This window comes from Glycine max, chromosome 13 (assembly GCF_000004515.6).
Source record: "Glycine max cultivar Williams 82 chromosome 13, Glycine_max_v4.0, whole genome shotgun sequence".
Taxonomy (NCBI): domain Eukaryota; kingdom Viridiplantae; phylum Streptophyta; class Magnoliopsida; order Fabales; family Fabaceae; genus Glycine; species Glycine max.
This window is the reverse complement of record NC_038249.2, coordinates 16,025,243-16,047,490: the sequence shown is the minus strand read 5'-3', so window position 1 is coordinate 16,047,490 and position 22,248 is coordinate 16,025,243. Positions and strand designations below refer to the sequence as shown.

General features: G+C 27.4%; 1 protein-coding gene and 1 long non-coding RNA gene across 4 annotated transcripts; one reads left to right on the top strand and one right to left on the bottom strand.

Moving 5' to 3' along the window:
- Positions 1-5,533: 5,533 nt before the first annotated feature.
- On the bottom strand, positions 5,534-7,325 carry LOC100801383 (uncharacterized). Of its 3 annotated transcripts, none has more exons than XR_417393.4 (3): positions 7,218-7,325; positions 6,908-7,108; positions 5,534-6,177 (listed from the first exon to the last, which is right to left on the bottom strand). It is a non-coding gene; the product is annotated as an uncharacterized lncRNA (long non-coding RNA). The 3 variants fall into 3 exon arrangements; XR_003263807.2 differs by having other exon boundaries at positions 5,534-5,868; positions 5,958-6,177; positions 6,908-7,317; XR_003263806.2 differs by having other exon boundaries at positions 6,908-7,304.
- An 11,814-nt stretch (positions 7,326-19,139) lies between these two features.
- On the top strand, positions 19,140-21,485 carry GASA21 (gibberellin-regulated protein 21). Its single transcript, NM_001248895.2, has 4 exons — positions 19,140-19,274; positions 19,391-19,423; positions 20,034-20,310; positions 21,054-21,485. The coding sequence occupies exons 1-4, from the start codon at positions 19,221-19,223 to the stop codon at positions 21,236-21,238; spliced, it is 549 nt and encodes a 182-aa protein (NP_001235824.1). The 5' UTR covers positions 19,140-19,220; the 3' UTR covers positions 21,239-21,485.
- Positions 21,486-22,248: the final 763 nt, after the last annotated feature.

Below are 22,248 nucleotides of genomic sequence, written 5' to 3'. Positions count from 1 at the left end.
CCCCAACTAAGTAACTTGCGAGAACCATCAATCAACGGTAGATCCTAAGCACAACCTCCTACTAAAATACTTGTCTTTTGGAACAAAAAAAATTCTAACATAGCATTGGTAAACGAAAAATGGGCCGACTTTAACGGAAGAGACTAAGGGACATGCTAGGTGCATCCAGCAATTAGGTGAATGGACAAAATTACCCTTGTGTTAAAAAAAATAATTTCTTCTTCTGGAAGAAGGTTCTTCCGATAGAACAATTTGTTCATCCGGAAGAACCTTCTTCCGATAGCTTCTTTGGAAGAAGGTTCTTCCGGTAGAACAAATTCTTCCGGTAGAATAAATTGTTCTACCGAAAGAACTTTCTTTCGGAAGAAGGAATTATTTTTTTAAAAATTAGTTTTATTTTCAAACTTTGGCATAAAGGTAATTTTGCTCATTCACCTAATTGTTGGGTGCATCACTAATCTTGCTGGATGCACATAACATGTCCCAGAGAATAATTACCATCTCACAAAAAAAAATATACAATCCTGTGCATGATGAAATGGGCTAATATGATAAACGTTGCCCAATTAAGTAATAGTGTGGGTGGTCTAATTATTTTTATTTTAAACCTCTCATTATTATTGAAAATACTTAAATTTTCGTAATTCGTTCAGCAAAATTGTTAATTATGACATTTGTTGTTTCACAAAGTTTTAATTTTTTTTTGCAAGGGATTATTTTTTAATTAATTTTTAAAGTGACTAAAATGCATACATACCGAAAAAATCTAAAATTCATGTAGAAAATGACTTTTGATATGATTTTTATGCAGAAAAATACCTAATAACATAAATAATATGTCCACAAATTTTATTGACAACAGCCAAAGGGTTGAATTTTAATGTTTTTTTTACCAAAGTGATGAAAATTTCAAAAATTCATAAACATGGAACATGAAGACTTTTCTCTTCCAATCCTTTTTATGAAGCAACAAACGATGCCTAATGCTAATTTTGGGTTAGTGCCTTGTGCTTTGTTTAGTCGTTTGCTAGTTTAGCTAGGTGCCCGGTGGTTGGTTTGATATTTAAAATGAAAACAATAAATACTTAAAATTCAAATTGTGTACCTTCATGTTTGTTCTTGAAGAAAAAAAAAAAAAAACTTCTTCAATAGTGAGAATACAGTACGTCTATCAATGTCTCTTTATCTTTTTTACTTAAAAATAAAAACTATGAAAAATCTTTTTACTTGAAAACATTACTAACATAAAACAAAAGATAATTGTCAAATAATGACATAACTAATTACGGTAGTCATATCAAAGAAATAGAAATAAAAACTATGGTGCACGATAGAAATAGAAAAGAAAGGATTGTGCACAATGGAAATAGGAAAAAAAAATACTATTGTGTACGATAGACAAAAAAAATTATTTTTTTCAAGAAATAATGTGGATTTTGGTGGTTTTTCTACAAGAATCAGATTTTCACGTGAAGATCTTTAACTCTAATAATAGATCTTAAGAAGATCAAATCTTGAAGTTAAGATTTCCTTTCAAGAATTACTATTGGAGATGACCTAATATGTAATAATATAATTTTATTTTTATTTTGTGGACAACTTTCACATATAAAAAAATGATATTCTACAAGTATAAATTTGATTAAATTAAATCATCTAATTTAATTATTAAACAAATTATTTTCTTTTATAAAAATTAAAACACTTTGTATGTGTGTGATCTTATATGTTCAATACTAAACTGATAATAAATTAATCATAATTAATTAAGTAATTAAGGTAAGCATATGCCAACACTCTTTAGGGTCCGAATAACATGAACTAACATATTTTATCTTCAACAATTAAGAGAAGAATAATATAATATTTCCTTCCACTATATATACAACTCAACATTAACGCTAAAGTATATTGAAAGAATGACTTAACAAACTTTTTACTTATTTCATTCAATTGTCATGATCTAGGTCTTAATTATATCATTAATTCTACAAGTATTTAATCATATCTAATATTTATTGAAGTGGTATCCTAAGACGTGTTTGAAATTAAAATATAAAAAATAAATTATCAATTACTATGATAATCTTACGTCAACGAAAACTATTATATTAGCTTTGAGAACTTATTTCTTGAAAAATTAAGATTCCATTAAGATTTCTCAATTGAGTTAGTGCAATGATGACATCTACATGTACATCATCTATATATGAAAATTAATAAATGAGATTTGTTAATGTTTATCCAATTCACAATAATCTTATAATCAACAATAATTTACATTAAAATTATAAAGAATTTGTTTCTCATTATCATAATTTGTATCATGTTAAAAAAAATTATATTTAATCAACCACTTGTCAAATTAACAATATAATAATTTGATAAAATTTATGATAATAAAATAAAGAATTATTATTTACTAAAATTGATAACATGATTCAAGTGTATGGCAGATAAGAATTGCAATTGCAAGGATAACTTGTGAGATTTAAATCCTACTTCAAAAAATTAACACATAACATTCTTAAATTAAGGAACCAAATGAAAGGAGAGCCTTCGTAGAGAAGAGAAGAGACTCGTGTGAAAGTCTTGTTTATGTGCTCCCTCACTTTAAAGAGAAGAGACTCCTGTGAAAGTCTTCTTTCGTTACATGTTTATGTTATTTATTGAAATTTCTAGATTTGTCATGCCCACCACTCTCTCTTCTTAGTCAGGGATTGTTAGATAGTCATATTATTGTACACTTTTCCCCCGAACCTTAATTTTTTTTCTAGTAATAGCAAATTGGGGGATGTGCTTTTCTGCAATTGACAATAACATATGGGATCCAGTAAATTTTTTATTGTAATACAATTATAACCAAGTCCATAGCATAGTTGGTGATAAATTATGAATAATCAAGTCCATAGCATAGTGGTGATAAATAATCAAGTCCATAACAATTATAAAAAATTGTCACAAGAGCATTTATCTTTATACACTATAATTTTTATAAATAATTATAAATAATCAAGTCCATAGCATAGTTGTGATAAATTGAACAATTTTTTTCCTAATAATTATTTAAATAGTTATTTATACATGTTGCACTCCCCCCGGTCTATAAACAAAATCCTTAAGGAACAACTTGATAAATTTTTAAATGAGTTAGACTAATTAAATTTGGCCAACTGATAAAGTTCTAAACTACTTTTAAATGTGCTTAAATATTTTTCTTAAACATGACACCGTAGGTAGTATTAATTACCAATCACAAATGAAACCCATAATCATTCATTAAACGCAAATCTCCGTTATGAGACTATAATAAAAAATAAATCAATGTAATACATGCGTTTATCCTAAAAAAAAAAAATCCTAATGCACAACACTAACCTTTTAAAACACTACACCAACTATAGTAAAAAACCTAAAAATTGCTAACTATAATAGGACAACTGTAGACAAAAAAGGCATCATCGGTTCAAATTGCTAACTATAATCCAACGAACATAATTTATATTCCTTGTTTTTAAAAGTGGGACTTTTGGAATTACCACAGCACAGTACAGGCTGGTCTCTAGGATGGCTATTGATTTATATAACAACATAAAAGTTAACTTTTACAAAAGGCTGAATTCATGTTCAGACACGAAACCTCTATTGTAGAATTTTGGTTTCCCACGTCGAAGGTCTGCTTTTCAAAGTCAGAAAAAGGTTGTTTTACTAGATACTATAATGCTATGATGGTCAAATCCCTCAAATCACACCTATGCAAGTGCAGATGTGTACAAAATATGCCCTAATATCATGTCAACTCATTAAATAACTTTTGTAATTACCCGGGAAATGGAGAAACAAGTCACCTTGCCCTACTTACCACCAACCGATCGAAACACTCTCTACTATCACTTGTTCTTCTTATCCGACTCCACAACAGATACAAGCCTTCTTGCAGAGATAACAATGGCAATCAAAAATTGCAGAGAATCGTGTTAAAGCCAACTTTGCTGTCATCATTGGAAGCAACGATGTAAGTTTTCAGCTTTGACATCAATACACATTCCAATCTCTTTTTTTTTTTTTTTCTATACAACCCGATTTTTCCAAAACATTAGCATACCTGTTCAAATTATTTTACCAGATAACGGTAAAGATTCCACGGTTCTTCTATAAGAAATAGGGAAAAACTCTAGGTGTAACTGTTATCATTGAAGACAAACATGGGAATTTTTTCTCTGCCAACATCTTAATAGACAAAACCAAGGGGAAGAAAATTGTATTTTTTGGCGACAACATACAAGACTTTTGGTAGCGTTAAATGCTGGAAAATCTTTTGGTATCGTGGGAATGGTATGTTTGGGATTGGGTGGTACTAGTTTTGTAAAACATTCAAGTTGGTAGAGGGTGATGTCCTGCACCTTATCAAACCTAGTCATGAAGACGACATTGCAGTGTCCGTTAAACGACATATGGCATGTTAAATATCTTAATATATGTTTATTCCTTAATTCTGATTACAATTTTAGATTGATAACATGCTTTCATGGTTGCTCATGATTTCAGCATCAAGAAACCTTATAACTTGTTATCCTTCAAACACCTCATTTCAATTTAAATTATATACACGCTAGGGCAACAAATCAACTTAATTGTGATGTATCATGTTATGCGTTCAAAATTCAAGGACTCTCTTCACATGTACAACACGATATCCCAATTTGTTCTTATTTAAATTATTGATAAATTCCACATGGAGTTAAGCTACAGTCATGGCCTCACCTGTGCATAAAGGCCATGTGCTAAACAATCCTTTCTTGTCTTGTGACTAGACCGATTGGGCGTATGTAATTCTCATTTTTTCGTGACTTCTTTAGTAATGTTTTTTACTTTATTGGTCTGAGGCTTCACAAAATTCACTTTGGACTTGTTGTATTAACTGAAAACCAGTTAATTACGCAACAATAATTAAAATTAATTAACTTAATTTAAAATAGTTATTATTTATAACTAAATACATTTAATTTTACATATATGTATGTAACAAAGAAAAAAGTTATGAACACAATATAAAAATTAGAGAATTTTCTTTGTAATGTATACTCACAAATACTAAACAAAAAATTAGTTCCAATTAGTTTTAATTTTATGTGTAACAAAATTAATTTTTTAACAATTATTATTTATTAAAACTTAAACAATTATAATGAAAAAAAAATAATTCCCAACTCCCTTATAAAATTTATGGATCCGTCAAAATATGTATATATATATATATATATATATATATATAATTTAGACTTATAAAAAAGTTACTATTATTATTCAATATTTAATATATATACGCTAACATGATAAAAAATAACGTAAGCATCTACAGTGTTCCTAATTCATTTTTAGGTCATTAGCTTATGATAAGTGGTTTGTTTTAGTTTCAAAACAAAATGACAAAATATATATAATATATTCATATTATTTGTCTTTATTCATATATATTTTTTCAATGTCAACTATTTCAAAATACTGCTCATATCATATGTCTAACAACTGATTATACTTTCAAAATTAAATTAATTGAACCAATAGACAAATACAACGATACACAAAAAAGAAGGTCGAAATAATGCAAACTCATATTAAAATGCCAAATTGATGTATATACCTCCATATTTCGGTAAAATACATTCCTTCTATATTTTTATTTTTATTTTTAAAAAAACATTTATGTTCAACACCTTGTTGTGAAATGTTCACATATACAACAGACCCCAAACAAAGTAACTTTAAGGTGCAGGAAGTAACAGCCCTATTTAGCCCATGTCTCCTATAGTCCTATGCGTGGGTGGGGCCTGAGTCTGTGACTATAGCTTAGCTCCACCAGTCCACCTGCTATGTAAAATTAATTAAAATAAAGATACATTGGGATAAAATGTGATACATGCCAAGAGAGTTCCCATTTAAATACACTCACATACCTACTAAATAAAGTGGTTAGATTCTCTAACAATTCATACTCCATGATTCACATATAATCGGAACATTTCATCACCTTTTAACCAACAACCAAATTTCCTACACGACCATGTTTGGGGTCATTACCAATTTGATATGTATCACCGGAACTTATCTGTTGCGACACCAAAGGCTCTACCAAAATGGATGGCCATTTTAGTTGGAGCCATTACCAACTTGCATCTGCAAAATACAAATCCATTTTAATTACCACATCAATACCTCATCATCATTCACATTATCTAAACCATACCAACCACATCAATGAATTCTTCCTCTAAGACCACTACGGCAATTCAATCAGTGAACATACACAAACCACAACAATTCCAAATACAAACAACACTAGTCCAAAATTATTAGAAACCACAACCATTAACAATACATAATATCATAACAAACCAAATCAAACTACAAAACTACACTACTAGTCATGCTATAATATGCATTTCATCAAATTCAAACAACTATTTCTACACATGAACCAGTCAAAACACCTCAACAAAAGTGCCAAAAGGAAACATCAATGCTTCATACATAGTAACTAATTATAATAATCAAATTCACAACTACCCAACAACATTACTAAAAATTTCAGAATCAATGTTTACTAACATCTCAATTCATTCATGGTGACACACACTCAAAACTCAAACATTACTTTATCAAAATACCAGAATCAATGTCAAGAAATATATAAAAGAAATTAACTCTCAATAAACGAACCTTCAAACTAATACAAATATACAAATAACCAACCTATACACAGTATGGCTGTTTCAAAAATTAACAATTGAAATCAAATTTAATATATAGTAATGATGTCTAGCATGGACCACCTTATTAAGAGGTCTATCATGGATTATTATTTTTAACCACTACATCAATCTAGTTATTGTGGGTCATGCCACACCTGATCCTGAAAAGTCTCACTGGTAAATTTTTCGACCACTAGTCACCGCCGTCGAAGGTGATATCCGACGGTGGACTTTCATTTTATTTTTTCTCCCCACCACCAACACCTTTTCTTTCCTCTTCTCCAGCGAGTTCTGCACACACCACTTTGGGGACCTGAACTTCTCCGACAATTACATTCCAGCGACGATTACCAAGCCTGCAATCATATTTGAGAAACTCAGATTTCAAAAATAAAGGTAAGATCTAAAATCAAAAAGCTACAATTGAAACATAAAGAAGAAAAGTAAAAAAACAACGACGATGACATTGAGGGAAAGGGGATCATCAGGGAAGGAGTTGAGAGTTGCGATTCTCTTTTATGACCTTAGGGAAAGAGAAAGGTGAATATTAGGTTCACATACCCTCGGGGTCCGTATATCATCAAACACTAATAAATCAATATTAAATCCTTAAACCGATAGTTAAAGTTAACATAAAAGATAATGTGGTAAACAAATGGTGAGTGCTTCTCATTACAAAATAATGTGAACTTATATATCTATTGAACAATTTTATTTCATGTCAATTGGTTTTAATATGAAAATTAACATATTATATAAGTTATATTTCAAAGTGTGACACAGTCAATATAAAACTTGAATATTTTTTAACATTTCTTAGAAATAATTATTAACCTTTAATATCAAATTGTGTCTTAAGAGAGGATACACTTAAAAAAAAATGTTTAGAAGCGAGAACCTAAAAGAAAGAAAAACACATGCACATTGCAATGTGGACGTCTTTCAAGTTGTAGTAGTTATTACTCCTGTGTTACTTGAGGGAGAAAGTCAGAAAGCTCTTCCCATTGGTCTCTGTTTCTTCTTTTTACATCTCATGTTCTCTTCATGTTTTTATTCCGAACAAACCCGCGTTTATGTCTTATTCATGAATCATTATAGAAGAAAAAAATCTATGCTATAGTGTATAGACTATGGTGATGAAGAATCAATATTGTATATGTAATGTTCCACTAAAATAGTAGATTATAGCATCAGATCCCAAATAATGATGTTTCAAGGAAACATCACCTCAATCACACATTGCTTAACTTATCGACTAGTTATTGGATGGCCAAGGGAGAACACCAAATACTTTATAAAGAATATAAAAAAAAAATTGAAAACTGAACTTCCCAAGAATAACTAACATTTAAAAATTCCAACAATTAACATAAATAGATAAATAATCATTTAATTCTTATAAGTAACACTCATCTAAGAATCCGTCTCTGTATAAAAAAATAAATAACATAAGTTTAATTTTAGTTTATTTTTAATATAGACTACATATATTTTTATTGGAAGAAATTTTATTCGAAACAGAAAGACAAAATTTTAGTCTTTACTCTTTATCCACCTTTATTAAGAGACCAATGTATTAACAAGGTTGTGGTTATATAGAGACTATCATTTCAATTTCTCTTTTTGGGACTGATTCATAAATGAGTGTCACATATAAGAACTAAATGTTTATTTAAACCAAAAAATAATAGATAAATACCTTAAATTTCCGGTTAGAAACTCCAACAACATAAATATTACCTCGTTTTTTTCTCTAGAACATTTTTATACATTCCCTTTGAAAACCAGAATTATCATAAATTAACATGTTCTAATGCATTGTTGAAATAATGAAAATAGTGTACGAGAGACAATTTTAAATGGCAAAGGCTTATACTATATCATATATATGTAGAGCATGTTGGTACCGTGCACTTTTTTTTTTTAATACATGATACCCTATAATTCATTGGCAAGCACATGTTCCTTGTTTGATTTATCTGGATTACTATAACAAGAATAATCATCAATACTTGCACGAGAAAGTAATTAAATAATTAACACTAAGAAAGAAATCAGACAGCAACAGAAAATAACATTGAAATAAATAAAATTATTTGAAATTGGCTGTCGTCTTCTCATAAAGCATTAGTCAAAAGTTCATTTAAAATTTTTAAAACAAATATCATTCTTTTCACATTGATATGCTCTTGATGGGGTAAAAAAATGCAGACCAACTTGCTTAGAAAGAATTTTATTCCGAAATAAAAGTGTTTGAATGCAATAATATATTTTATGGATCTTTCATGGGCTCACAGAGAAACAATAGACAGGAGTTCTCTTTGTATAAGTATGATAAAAATACATTTCATATAAAAATAGATATAATTTCATTAAAAATAATATATTTTATGAGAAAATAGACTATGTTTGATACTATAAAATAATTTTATATTATCATTGAATCAAATCTTATTATGGATGATAAATTTGTTAATTTTTATGATAAATATCTTAAAAATCATATCATAAGTGATTTATAATTAAAAGACGGTGAAAATTATTTTATAAATGATAATTAAACTCATATTTTATTACATTTAAAATATTTTCTCTACTCATAAATATATATATATATATATATATAAATATAAAATATTACATATAAATAAATATTTAATTTTTTTAGAAATTGAAATTTTATTAATTTTAATGCTTGAAAAAGTTAAAATTTAATAATTAAAGGAATGTAAGAAAAGCCGACAAGATATAGTTGTCTCTAAAAAGAACTGAATTTTGTTCCCTCCTCAGCTATCTAATTTTTTTTTGGCCCCCTTTAGTCATGGGGCCTCGACAATCGCATCGGAAAACAGCTCCTAGGACGAGCCCTGTTTTCCCTTTCATGTTGTGTTTAGAAATTGAAAGTGGGTTACGAATGTATACGGATTGGGTTTGGTGAAACCTATAACTCAATTTAATTAAATTTAAATGAGTTAGTTTGATCAGTTTTTTAAGAAAAAAAAATTAAAACTCAACTCAACTCTTAGATTTATGGGCCAGACCATTTAAATTTATCAATTATTTTTTAAAATAATATTTTTTATGAGCTAGCATTTTTATTAAAGAGAATATCAAACATAGTTTCAAAAATAAGGAGAAGAATCAAATTATTATTATCATCATCACATAAACTAATATATTATATTATATTTAATATTGTTTAAAATTTGAAATATAATAAATAAATTCAAGAACCGCACACTTACAAAGTTTTAAAACCCAAAAACTAAAACTATTACAAGATAGTTTAAAAATTCTAATATTATCAAATAGTCAAATGAGTAGTGTAGTTGAAACTTTAATTAAATTTAAAATAATTTTGAAATAAATTTAAAAGTAAAATAGATGTTCTACTACCCTTGGGAGTTAAAATTCTAAATTCTTAAGATTGATTAAGTGAAATCATGAGAAATGAGAAAAGAAGAGATTGTGTTACTCTTGATTACTAAGTCTAATAATAATAATAATTGATTTTTATAAATTTAATAATAATAATAATAATTTAATACAAATTAATAAATTAATCAGTTTAAATATTAAAACTTGTTACACAACTTAGAACTTAACAATTTAAATGAGTTAGGTCAAATTTAACTTCAATAAAAAAAAACTCAACTCAAATTATTTAAATTAATTTAAGTCAATTTGAATTCGTCTAAATCTTTACACGAAAACACCCCTAAAATGTGCATTGCAATTTTCAAAAGTACGTTTTTAATTATTACACACACATAACCTTAGTCAACTAAAAAAATGATTGCTTTAATACGTGGAGAATACACCATTTTTTGTCATAAAAGAGAGTGCAACAGCACTTATAGAAGTGTTGACGTCATTTCTCTTTGCAGTCAAAAGTTTCAATTTTAGGCTAAATTGCTAGTCACATTAATTATTAGTTATCACCTTAATTCAAAGGTATAAAATTAAACTTAAAATATATTTTTATCCTTAATAAATATTTAAATTATATGTTTATTTTTATGATAATTTATTTTATTAATTTTTAATAAAAGAATAATTTTATTTTTAATTATTGATATTTTTTAATTCCTGATAAACTAACAAATTTTATATTTATTTTATAATTTATTTCATTTGTATCAGTGCGTTAAAAAAACATGGAGTAGTATATGAAAACATGGAGTAAAAATAACACTAAGACACCTCCAACTAAAGTGCTTGTATTATTTTTGCTTATCAAACCATGATGATAAATAAGACTTTTACATTCGAATTTGTGTGTATTAATTTAAGCATTCTTCGAGCAGCAAGTGTTTATTTGAGCTCACTTCTTATCTTTTATACTTTTTTTTGTCAAATTATTAACAGTAATATTAATTAAAGAAACAACTAACAAAAATAATTGAATAAAATGTAATGATTTTGTATCTGTAAGACTCATTTAGCAATTTTTTGAAAGCTGATATGTTAAAAAAAGAGTTATTTAAATTGTAAAAAAATTAATAATATGTAAGAACCCACTTATAAGTGTTAAAAAAAAGATAAATTATGGTTGGAGATTGACTTTGATGAATACCAATTTGTGCTCAACAACATGCACGTCCCCTAAGATTGACTTATCAAATAATTGGGGTCACCCTCTTTTTTGTCATGTCAACAAACTTTTTACAAAATAAAATTTCGTGTCTGCATGCTTGCTTTGGATAATGGACCCGTTGTACATGTACTGATGTACATGAGAACATCAGACCTACAGCAAGAGTTGAGCTGGTGAAAACTTGGAAATTTGGGTAAAAATATTTTTGGTGCTTGTATAATTTTAAAAATTTATCTTTTAGTTTCTGTTCAGTCTTTCTATTTTAAGATTTTTTCTCTCTCTAAGTTTAGAATACGTCACTTTTAATTATTAAATGTTTTAGATAGTACTTTATAAAAAGGTGTAAAATGATTTAAATAAGTTTAAAATAAAAAATGAACATTTTAAAATTACAAGCACTAAAAACAAACAAATGTTTTGAACATGATCGAGTTACATACTTACATGCATGCTACCCTAAAAATGAATATGTGTGTGTGTGTGAGTGTGTGTAAATGTGTAGTACTGCCTTAACCAGCAGTCTAAGTTTATATTTTAATAAACGCTTTGAATGTATTTTTGGGTATTGAAGTTTTTTTTTAAATTCTTTATATCTTTTTTATCTTATGATAATTTTAAAAGAAATGTAGCGGATATTTAAACATGTACTTATTTTCATTATGATAGTTGAAGGGCATGCACCTCCCCTAATGCATGGTGGAACAAAAGTGGTACGCATTTTCTCATACTTCTAAAAACTTATTTTCTTAGAATAAATAAATTATTGTAAAATTAAATAGCGTTGAATTAGACGAATATTTGTTTGCTCAAGCATGTGGATAATAATAATAATTCTTTTAAAAAAATATTAACATCATGACTACATACCCCAGAGGGGACAATGGCCCAAACAATAAAAAGTCAGGATTTGGTAATGCGGTTGTCCTGTCCCATCATGGAATGGTCTTGCTAATGCTAGGTTGGCAATGGGTCTTTGAATAATTAAGGACTTACTGAAAATAAAATAAAGAAAGAAAAACCTTAATTTTATGGACATGCGTTTTGTTATTGAATATAGATGCAGCACACTGTTAAGAATAAATATTTTTTCATATAACCATGGGAATCCTATGGTAACCTTGTTGACATGCCAATCAATGTTGGCAACGAGGCATATTAGAATTCGGATTAATTAGGAAGAAAGAAAGAGATATATTGGTCATTGATTCGGTTTGTAAAACAATTATAATCTAGTCGTATCTGTTTTCCTCATGTGCTAGCTATAAACACATTAAAATGAATTGATCAAGCACGTTTTGTTTAATGGTGCTAAACATAATTTGATATTTTAAATATATATATTAACAAAACACTTTAAATTTTATAAAGAAAAATAGAACGTTTTTTTCCCAGGTTCTTGCTTAGGATGATATTGCTCTATTAATTTGATAATTAGACTTGTATAATTAGTAACAATCTAAGATTTGGATGGTGGTGATTTTCCTTGGTGGGAGAACGGAAAAGAATCGATCAAATTTTATTGAATTTCGTTGTACTTAGTACTTAGTACTTACTATTGATAATTTGATATTCAATAATAATTGCAATTGCGCGTGTGTACAAATATGTCAAACATTTATTATTCGATAACTAATAAGCTTATCATATTCAACCATTTTGTAAGTGTAAAGACGTATCATATTTATAGTGTTTCTATTAATATATACAGTACTGTACTAGTAGTGTGTAATTAAATAACGAAATCTCCTTCCGAAATAATGGAAAGAGTGCATTAATAAAGAGGTCCAGCATGCATTCTTGTTTTATTTAATTTAAAGTTGCAGTAATTAATAACTCCAGCACTCAGATCTAGTTGGAAAAAATATGATATAAGCAAAACGGACATGGGTCGATTTTAGGCAAATTGACTCTAGCGAGTTCCTTTCATAAACTTATTTGTAAAATGATTTATTTTGAAACTTTTTCTAGAGAGAGTTATTTTTTTGGAGGCATTTCACCAATTATGTGGTTGGTGGTGGAGAATTTATCACTTAATTTTGAGTATTTTGACATATTATAAATCTTAAACGAATATTTTTATAAAAAATTATATCTATTTTAAGTTCAAAAAATTTTCTATATAAAATAACATTTCGTCATTACGAACGGAATAATACGTCAAGTGATCTATATCTCGCCAACTCCAATGGAGCATTCTCCATTACCCGTTACCTGTCCAACTCGCCAACATGACTAGTAAAATGCCTCCAAAAAGTTACCTTCTCCTAATTTTTTTTTCAAAACAGACCCATTTTAAAAATAAATTTCTAAAAGTAACCGCTTTTGTCAATTTGTCTCGATTTTACTGTCATCCCTAAATCTGACCGCAAAGACATGTCGACCATTCTGATTGAGGCTGTTGGACATTGCACATGATATCACATGTCCTACTCCGAACGTTGGATGATGTTTACGCTATTACTCATTTACCAATATCAATTTAACATGTTTGAGTTTGACAACTACCCTATCTAGTGATAGATACATATGAAGGCACTTATTTGTTTGAATCGTATTTCATCGAGCAATTTGCTAAAGAGGACGTTTGATAGGAGAAAGATTTTTTGTTTTTTTAGAATCATAGGTTAAAAAATTTAGGTGGTGTTTTGTTTGATTTGCTTCTGTTTTTATTTTTTTAAAAAAATAGAATATAAGAGTAAAAATATTTTTGTTTCAAATTTTAAAAAAATATTTTATCGAAAAATATTTTAAAAAATAGACTCAAAATTAAAAACAACAAATGTTTTTAATTTTTCTAAATAAGTGAAAATATGATAACACTTTAGAGTATTTTTTTGTTGATAAATATTTTTTAAATCTTGAAAATTTAAAAATAAAAATTATTTTCAAAAAATGAAAATAAAAAATAAAAAACAGAAAATAAATACTCAAATCAAGACTCATCTTAGTTTTTGATGTTTGATAGGTATTTTTTAAAAATAAAATTTACTAGAAAAGATATTTTGTGAAAATGTTTTTAATCAATTTTTCACGAAATTTTTTTCCATGGAGAGAGTTAGAAATTTTATTTTTTTCAGTTTAATTTTTTTTATTATGATAAAAAAATTATATTTTTTATTAAATTATATAATATGGTAAATAATTTAAATAATTAGTAAAAATATGTGTAACTCTTAGATTCTTAGAAAATTTATCTAAATTTTTTTAATAATCAATCAAATAAATTTGATTGATTCAAAAAAAATATAATTTTCATGTCATGATTATTAAAAATTATGATTTCTGAACATGAAAAACTTCTTTAATACTGAATGTCCCTAAAAGTAATTTTTTTTTTCTTTTTTTCTATAGTCCTTCGTTCTCAAAACTCTTTTATTGTACCATATGAATGGAAATTACAATGAAAATGTTACATTTAAAATTATTCACATGAAGGAAAGGACTCTTACTTGAGTAGCGTCCTTAAAAATAAATACAAATATAATTTTTATTTAATTGATAAATATTAATTATTAATTTATTAATTTTTGTTAGTGAAAAATTTAAATTCACAACCTATCTCTTCTTTTCTCTCTTTTATCATCAAACCGGCTTTATATTTAGAAAAATATAAATAGAACTTAAGTCATTGAATGGGTTAATCATACAAATAGAAAGATAAATCTATGCCATTCATTAATTTCAAATGACTATATCTAACGGATGAGAAACACTTTTCTACAGCGTGAGATATTTTGGACTCCCCCACCCTAACCTCCGTCATAGTTTGCATAAGAAATAGCTCTTCAAGTTTTGACAACGCATGAATTGAAATAAATGAACATATTCAGTCCTTCTTTTTCATCGGTTTACATTTTAATTTTTATTTATCTGGTTATTTAAAAATTAAATTTTTAAAAAATATTTTATATATTTATTATAAAGAAATAAAACAAATATAAAGAAAATAAAAAAATATCACCATACTGATTATAGTTTTTAATTTACATTTTTTAAGTGTAGTATGATTTACAATTAATACATAAAACTTAACTCTGTATATAATTATTTTAAGAGAAGAATTTTTTTTTTTTATAAAAACAAGGGAAGAAAGTATTGTTCTTTTTACCGAAAAGGTAGGCGTTTTATAAGAGAATTGCGTCAACCCATGTCAAGTAACGTGTCTTGTACTTCAAGTTTCCAACTTGTCCGTAATAATAGCATGGACATAATTAAAATACAATAACTAGTGTATTGTGTTTATCTTGAAAAAACCAGTGTATTGTTTTTCAATTAAAATTTATATATTGTTGATTCAGGTAATTAGAATCAAGATATAAATATTAAAATGGAGTTCATGTTAATGTTGATTTATTTTCAAAATTTATAATAATTACATTACCAAGCAATTTATGTATAGTATAAATTCTAGTTGATTTATAATGTAACTTTAGACGGAAATTAAATTCTTAAAAAAGAAAAATTGGTTACTAACTTTTTAATTTTATTTACATATTTTATTCTTATGCTGTCATACTCATCATCGACGGATGTAGCACAAGGTGACATGACAAATCGGGCACGACTATCAAGAAGTGTTGCATCGCTCCTTGGTGTTGATGATAATTGCGATTTCTGCATTGCAGGCAGCAGCTAGCTGTTTTTTTTCCCCTTCTTTTTCTTTTAAATTACTTCACATTTTTAATTTAGTTGATAATTATCAACAAATTATTGGTTTAGATTATATTAGATTTAATTTTTTTAAATATTATCTTAAATTTAATCTTATATATATAAAATAAAATAAAAATAATTAGTTAATTTTTTTATAAAAATTAATTATTAACAAAATTTAAAAATATTTTACATGAATAAAAAATAATAAAAAATTTAGGTTAAATGTCCTATAGTTTTAAGATTCTTATATTTTAGTCTTTGTATTTTATATTTTAATTTTTATTTAGTACTTATCATCAAAATATAAATAATATTATCAATTATAATTAATTATAAAAATATTAACGAATAATTTGTAATTAATTTATTATAAGATAATTTGTAATAAAAAAATAATTAATAATTTATAACTAATTTTTTTTTATATTTTTTTTAGTAAGAACTAAAAGGTAATTAAAATAAAAATTATAAAAATTAAAAATATCACTTTTAAACTATAAAAACTAAAAGAGAATTAAAATACAAATTATAAAAAATAAAAAAAAATATTTTTAAATTATAAAGATTAAAAGAGAATTAAAATATAAATTATAAAAATTAAAAAAATTATTTTTAAATTATAAAAACTAAAAAAATAAGAATTATCAAACTATAATTTAACCAAAAATTTATTTAATAATTTTAATAGTCCTGCGATGGAAATAAATCTTCATTTTCTCTCTGCAATGATATTATCACGACAAAAAAATTCTATCCAATTCAAGTTTATTAATATAATATTTTTTTGTTATAAAATGAAAGTTTTAGAAAGTTAATGGTGACATTGGAATAGTACACATATAAGATTGTATTGTTTTTACCGCAGAAAATTCACTCCCGTCTTTCAGCTATTTTTTTTAATGATAATTAGACAAAAAGGTTGAAAAAAATAATTTAAAAATTTAATTAAAATACCATAAAATTCACGAACATACATAGTAATTTAATTTTTCTTTTAAAATAAAAAATTAAGTGAGCTAGAATTTTGAAAGGTCATTAGAGTGAGAGAAAACTTTTAAATTTAAATAACTTATAAATTATCTACTACTTTATTAAAATCTTATATAAATTACCTACCAATAAATCGATACATGTTCACTGTTTGTTTGGATTAAATTCTATTTTCTCAATCAATTTCAATTTTACGTTAAAAGGTAAAATAATAGATATGTGTTTCTATTTTTCGAATTCTTCATCTTGATTTTAAGAGTTAGAATTAATTTTGATAGCTTTTATCTAATCATATATACTAATAGTATTACATTTTGCGACAAATATGTCCAAATCTTATTAACTTTAAATTACTGCATGCAGCTGTTTTCCTCTTTATAAAGTTGACTTAAAAAGCTGAGAAAGGAAGGGTTAAATGATCGGTACGGGGGTGACAGTACCATTTGGCCATAGTGCCCCTCATTTTTAGTCACATCCCTGCATCTTATGAGCTGTGACCAGACCAGGTAGGTGATGTCACTATATGCTTAGGAGTTAGGAGGGTTCCTTCAACTAGCTAGTGGCTACTCATCAAATTCATTTTTTTTTTTTATATATGAAATTAGTTTATGATTTTGGAGTCGGAATAATTAGTGCATATTTGGATTGTTGGGTCCTAACTTAGGCCAGTATTTATTTTCCATAAGCATCACATTTCTTATTTTTAGGTGAATGTACATTGAGTTTTGTGTTATCGCATCTCAAGTGATAAAACAAACATAATTTTAGTACATTATACATACTTTTTAGTTTTTTAAGCTTAATGTTACAAGAATAATCACTTATTTTCTAGAAATATTTCAAAAAATTGAAAGAAATGAATGCTTATTTATCTTAAAAAAATTGAGCTAAATAGTCATTAAATACTTAATATTTATTTTTCATGTATTATATAATATGTGCTAGTTTAATTTTCCATTAAAAACACGTAAAATATAATTATTACTTTTTTTTCTTTATATATTTAAAATTCATGCCAACAAAAGATCAATCACTTGGATGTACAATATCATTGATTAAATATCAATAGGAAATGAAAATAAGTAAATCATAATTACAATGACATCAAACTATGATCACGATTTAGTGCATGTCTGAAAGGATGAATTTTTTATTTATAAATATGCTTTTAAGAAAGACTTGATTAGATTATATAATTAATTATATTTGAATAGATGTGAAAAATTATTACTTTTTTTCATTAAAACAAGTACTGATTTACCATTTATAATCTAGACACACCCTTAATTCAATCTAGACAATATTTGACACATCTTATACTAAAGTGTTTGGTTATATGTATACTCACCTTTGAAAGTCGTTAAATGTGACTAAAGAAAATTCATAAATTAACTTTCAACAGTAGTTGCATTAGAAAAACAAATAATCTAAATATAGTAGCAAGTTATAGTATGTTTGAAATAACAGTAACAAACTAGTTTGCAAAACACACTTGTTTAAGAGACATGTTTGAAATCTATTACAAAATTATGTTTGAGAAAAAAGTTATTTTATCAACAGATTAAGATTTTCTGTTTTATGTTTATTTTATTTTAATCTATTTGATTTATATTGAAATTCGCATTGCAGCATTTTCAATTATAAATCTAACATGCTCTGAATGTTTTGAATTAATTTGAACTAAATGATGAACACCTCTTCAACTTTAACCAGCTTAATAAATCTCGATCAAATTAAATTCAAAATAATGTCATTACTTTGACTAGTGTGTGTTTGTCAAACCAAGATTTCGTCAGAACATATGTCATGGCTCCAAACTTCTATGGACTACTATATAGTATATATACTATAGTATGGCTTTGGTTCAAATTCTCAAAGACAGGCCCTGTGTAGAGCTCCATACATTAGTGGGAACACGCACTCTTTGTAAGAACAATGTATTAAGATAATGCTAGTTGTGTAGACACAATGTTAGAGGCACGTGGGTGGAAGCTGTTTGAGTCAGTTTAATTTGGTGACAGCTAGGCATTAATTCACCCCAGCCTATACCCTAAAAACGTTTTCTTCTTGTACCGGGCATAACTTTTTCTCATCTCTTTGCCCATTCTTGCACCTCTATATAAATCAACAACTAGTTGTTGCTTGGAACAAACAAATTAACACTGAAGAATAGCTAGTACTAGCTCTTGACCCTTCTTCCCACCTTTTTCTGGTCCCTCCTAGAAATGGCTTCCAATTCCATTCTTCTTCTTTGTATCTTTCTTGTGGTTGCCACAAAGGTATACTTTTCTATTCCACTTTTCATAGTTCATACACTTATCATTTTCCCATCCACACCAAGAACCTTAAGTGTTTTTATTTTAGTATGAATATTCACCATTATGTTCTTGTGTAGGTTTTTTCCTATGATGAAGATCTCAAGACAGTGGTATGTTGACTATGTTCACTCGTATAAAAATTTTCCTTTCAATTTTGTTTTGTATCACTTTGATATACAAGCATCCTTATTTATGATTGCTCTTTTTAATTTGTCATTATCCGCGTGATTTGTTTATTTTCTGAAGAGAGGTCCAACTAGCCAGCTTGTTTAATGTGGTAAACTTTATTGATGCTCCTAAAAAAAAGGAAACAATAGCTGACAACACCAATGTGTATGGCATTCCAGTACTATATATGTACCATCGAAAATGCTTTATATTAAAATGCCATACACAGAAGAAAAATTAAGTAGAAAACAATTTGTAAATACCAATGTGAAAAATGTAGAGATATAGTTAAAATGTAGCACACCATTTTTTCATTTTTCATTACTTTCACTCCTTAATTTCTTAACTAGGACAATCTCTCCTTGACATAAATATGGAAGGTATCTTAAACCAATCAAAGATATACATTCATTATTTAGTAATAGATTGCATCTTAATTTTGTGACATATATACACAAATACATTAATGTAAGAGGTGTGAATACATGCATGTAGACATTAGCATACATAAATTTTGTAGTTAAAAGGCTAGAAATATGTCATTTGGTACAGGTTCCTGCACCTGCTCCACCAGTGAAGGCACCAACTCCTGCCTCTCCAGTGAAATCACCATCTTACCCTCCAGGGTCAGTGACCACACCAACTGTTAAGGTGCCCCCTCCTCCTCAGTCCCCAGTAGTGAAGCCACCAACTCCAACACCAGCCCCTGTTAAGGTACCCCCTCCACAGTCCCCAGTAGTGAAGCCACCAACACCAACATCCCCAGTGGTGTACCCTCCTCCTCCTGTTGCTCCATCTCCACCAGCTCCTGTAGTGAAATCAAAGAAGGGTAAGTTGGTACCACATTTATGTCTTTAGTAACTTTTTTTTAATATATATAATCTTTAGTAACTCTTCTGCAGTCTCTATTGTAGTTCACTGAAATGATTGTCACAATTTTTTGTGCTATTTTAATTTTTACGTTAGACATAGAATAATGGTATTTATATAACAATTTGTATAACCTTTTCATTATTGTAAATAAAAGAGGATAAAATGTGTGATAAAATATAATATGTTTGCAATTCCATAACAGAAATGTTTTATATTTATTCTGATTTGATTACTGTAAAATGTTTTTGTTTTACTTTAGGTTCTTACATTACTGTTTAGTTTTTATTTTAGATCTTCACTCTGATAATAACTCATCTTATATTGAAATATTTTTATTTTACAACTTACTGCTAACCATATTATAATTATTATTATATAGTATAAATTATAATTTCAAAATTAAAATGAAGAACTATATGGATTAAAAAATGGAAAAAAAAAATCTTAGAGAAGTTATAATACATGGATTAAAAAATTAGTTAAGCCTTACTTTTGTTTTTCTTTTGTCTCTGTTACCCGTCTTCAACTTTTTGTCTTTGTTATCCTTTTTCACATCTAATGATGGATGTGAGAGAAGAACAACTGTACTAATTGTTAATGTGATATTTGTTTTTACGTGTTGAACTGTTAAGTAAGATCTGGTGAATTAATTAATGGCACGTGGTCTTATTGTTTTGCAATTTTTTCTTGTGGGTGCAGATTGCATTCCACTATGTGATTATAGGTGCTCATTACACTCAAGGAAGAGATTGTGCATGAGAGCATGCATGACCTGTTGTGACCGCTGCAAATGTGTTCCTCCTGGAACTTATGGTAACAGGGAAAAGTGTGGCAAGTGCTACACTGACATGTTGACACACGGCAACAAATTCAAGTGCCCATAGAAGCCTAATATCTAGCTAGTACCTTATTACCTATGTTTTTTTTTTTTGTTTAAGTAATTAAGTTTGAATCATGAGTATGTGGTTTGAGTTGCTAGTGTATTTAATAACCGAGTGATCATCATAAATTATACTAGTTATCGTGTTAATCACAATAGTCAACACTGTTTGTGTTGTCTATAGGATCCATTTGTGGTCCATGAAAAAGTTTATATTCATATGATTAATATAAGGAAGTATTTGCTGTACGAAATTCAGGACTATAATTAATATGAATATGACCTTGCTAAATTTGATTCCTTTTTGGGCACATCTTTTTGAGATCATATTAGTTGGGTGGGTGAGATATCCTTTTGTTGGCATGGATTCAGCCATGGGGTCGTAATATTAAATCACCTCCATCTACCACTCTCAGAATGGCTTGATTGAAATTGTATTGAGAAAAGCAAAACAGAATGCCTTAAATCAAAGCACTAAATTTCAATGTCAGTAACTTAAGCTATAAAGGAAAAGTCTTTCCTGGTTGTGGCATTGGATTAATCATAGTATAAGCAAGTTGTCTTGGAAGTAAAGTTGGGCATATAGTATAAGCAAGTCGTCCTGCAGATTTTTTGTGGGCTAAATGTACTGGTCCCTATATATAAAAAAAATAAATTAAACTTTAAGCAATTATCTAAAAAAATCAAATTAAAAAAGTAACTAAAAATCAAATTAAGAACTCTTGTTATCATTTTATACAATTGAAATGAAGGGAAAATGAAAAACACAATTGTTTATTTTTATGTATTTCATTTTTTGAATAAATTACTTACTCACTTTTGTACAAACTATGCTAAAGTGGAAAAGAAAAAGATTGGAGAAGCCTACTAATTGGAAACAGCAATCTTCCAATAATTACCTTAAACCTATGCTCTTGTGTGGTCTTTTTTATACCAGATAATGTTTGATTGTTTGATTTATTTTACTTTCTACTTTGATTATTTATGAAAGTTATTAAAAGCTATTTTTTTATT

What these genes read in the sequence shown, in the direction of transcription:
- GASA21 (NM_001248895.2), top strand. Translation starts at nt 19,221, where the DNA reads ATGGCTTCCAATTCCATTCTTCTTCTTTGTATCTTTCTTGTGGTTGCC. An exon ending in TTCTTGTGGTTGCCACAAAG is followed by an intron (nt 19,275 to 19,390) that starts GTATACTTTTCT and finishes GTTCTTGTGTAG; the next exon opens with GTTTTTTCCTATGATGAAGA. An exon ending in TGTAGTGAAATCAAAGAAGG is followed by an intron (nt 20,311 to 21,053) that starts GTAAGTTGGTAC and finishes TTGTGGGTGCAG; the next exon opens with ATTGCATTCCACTATGTGAT.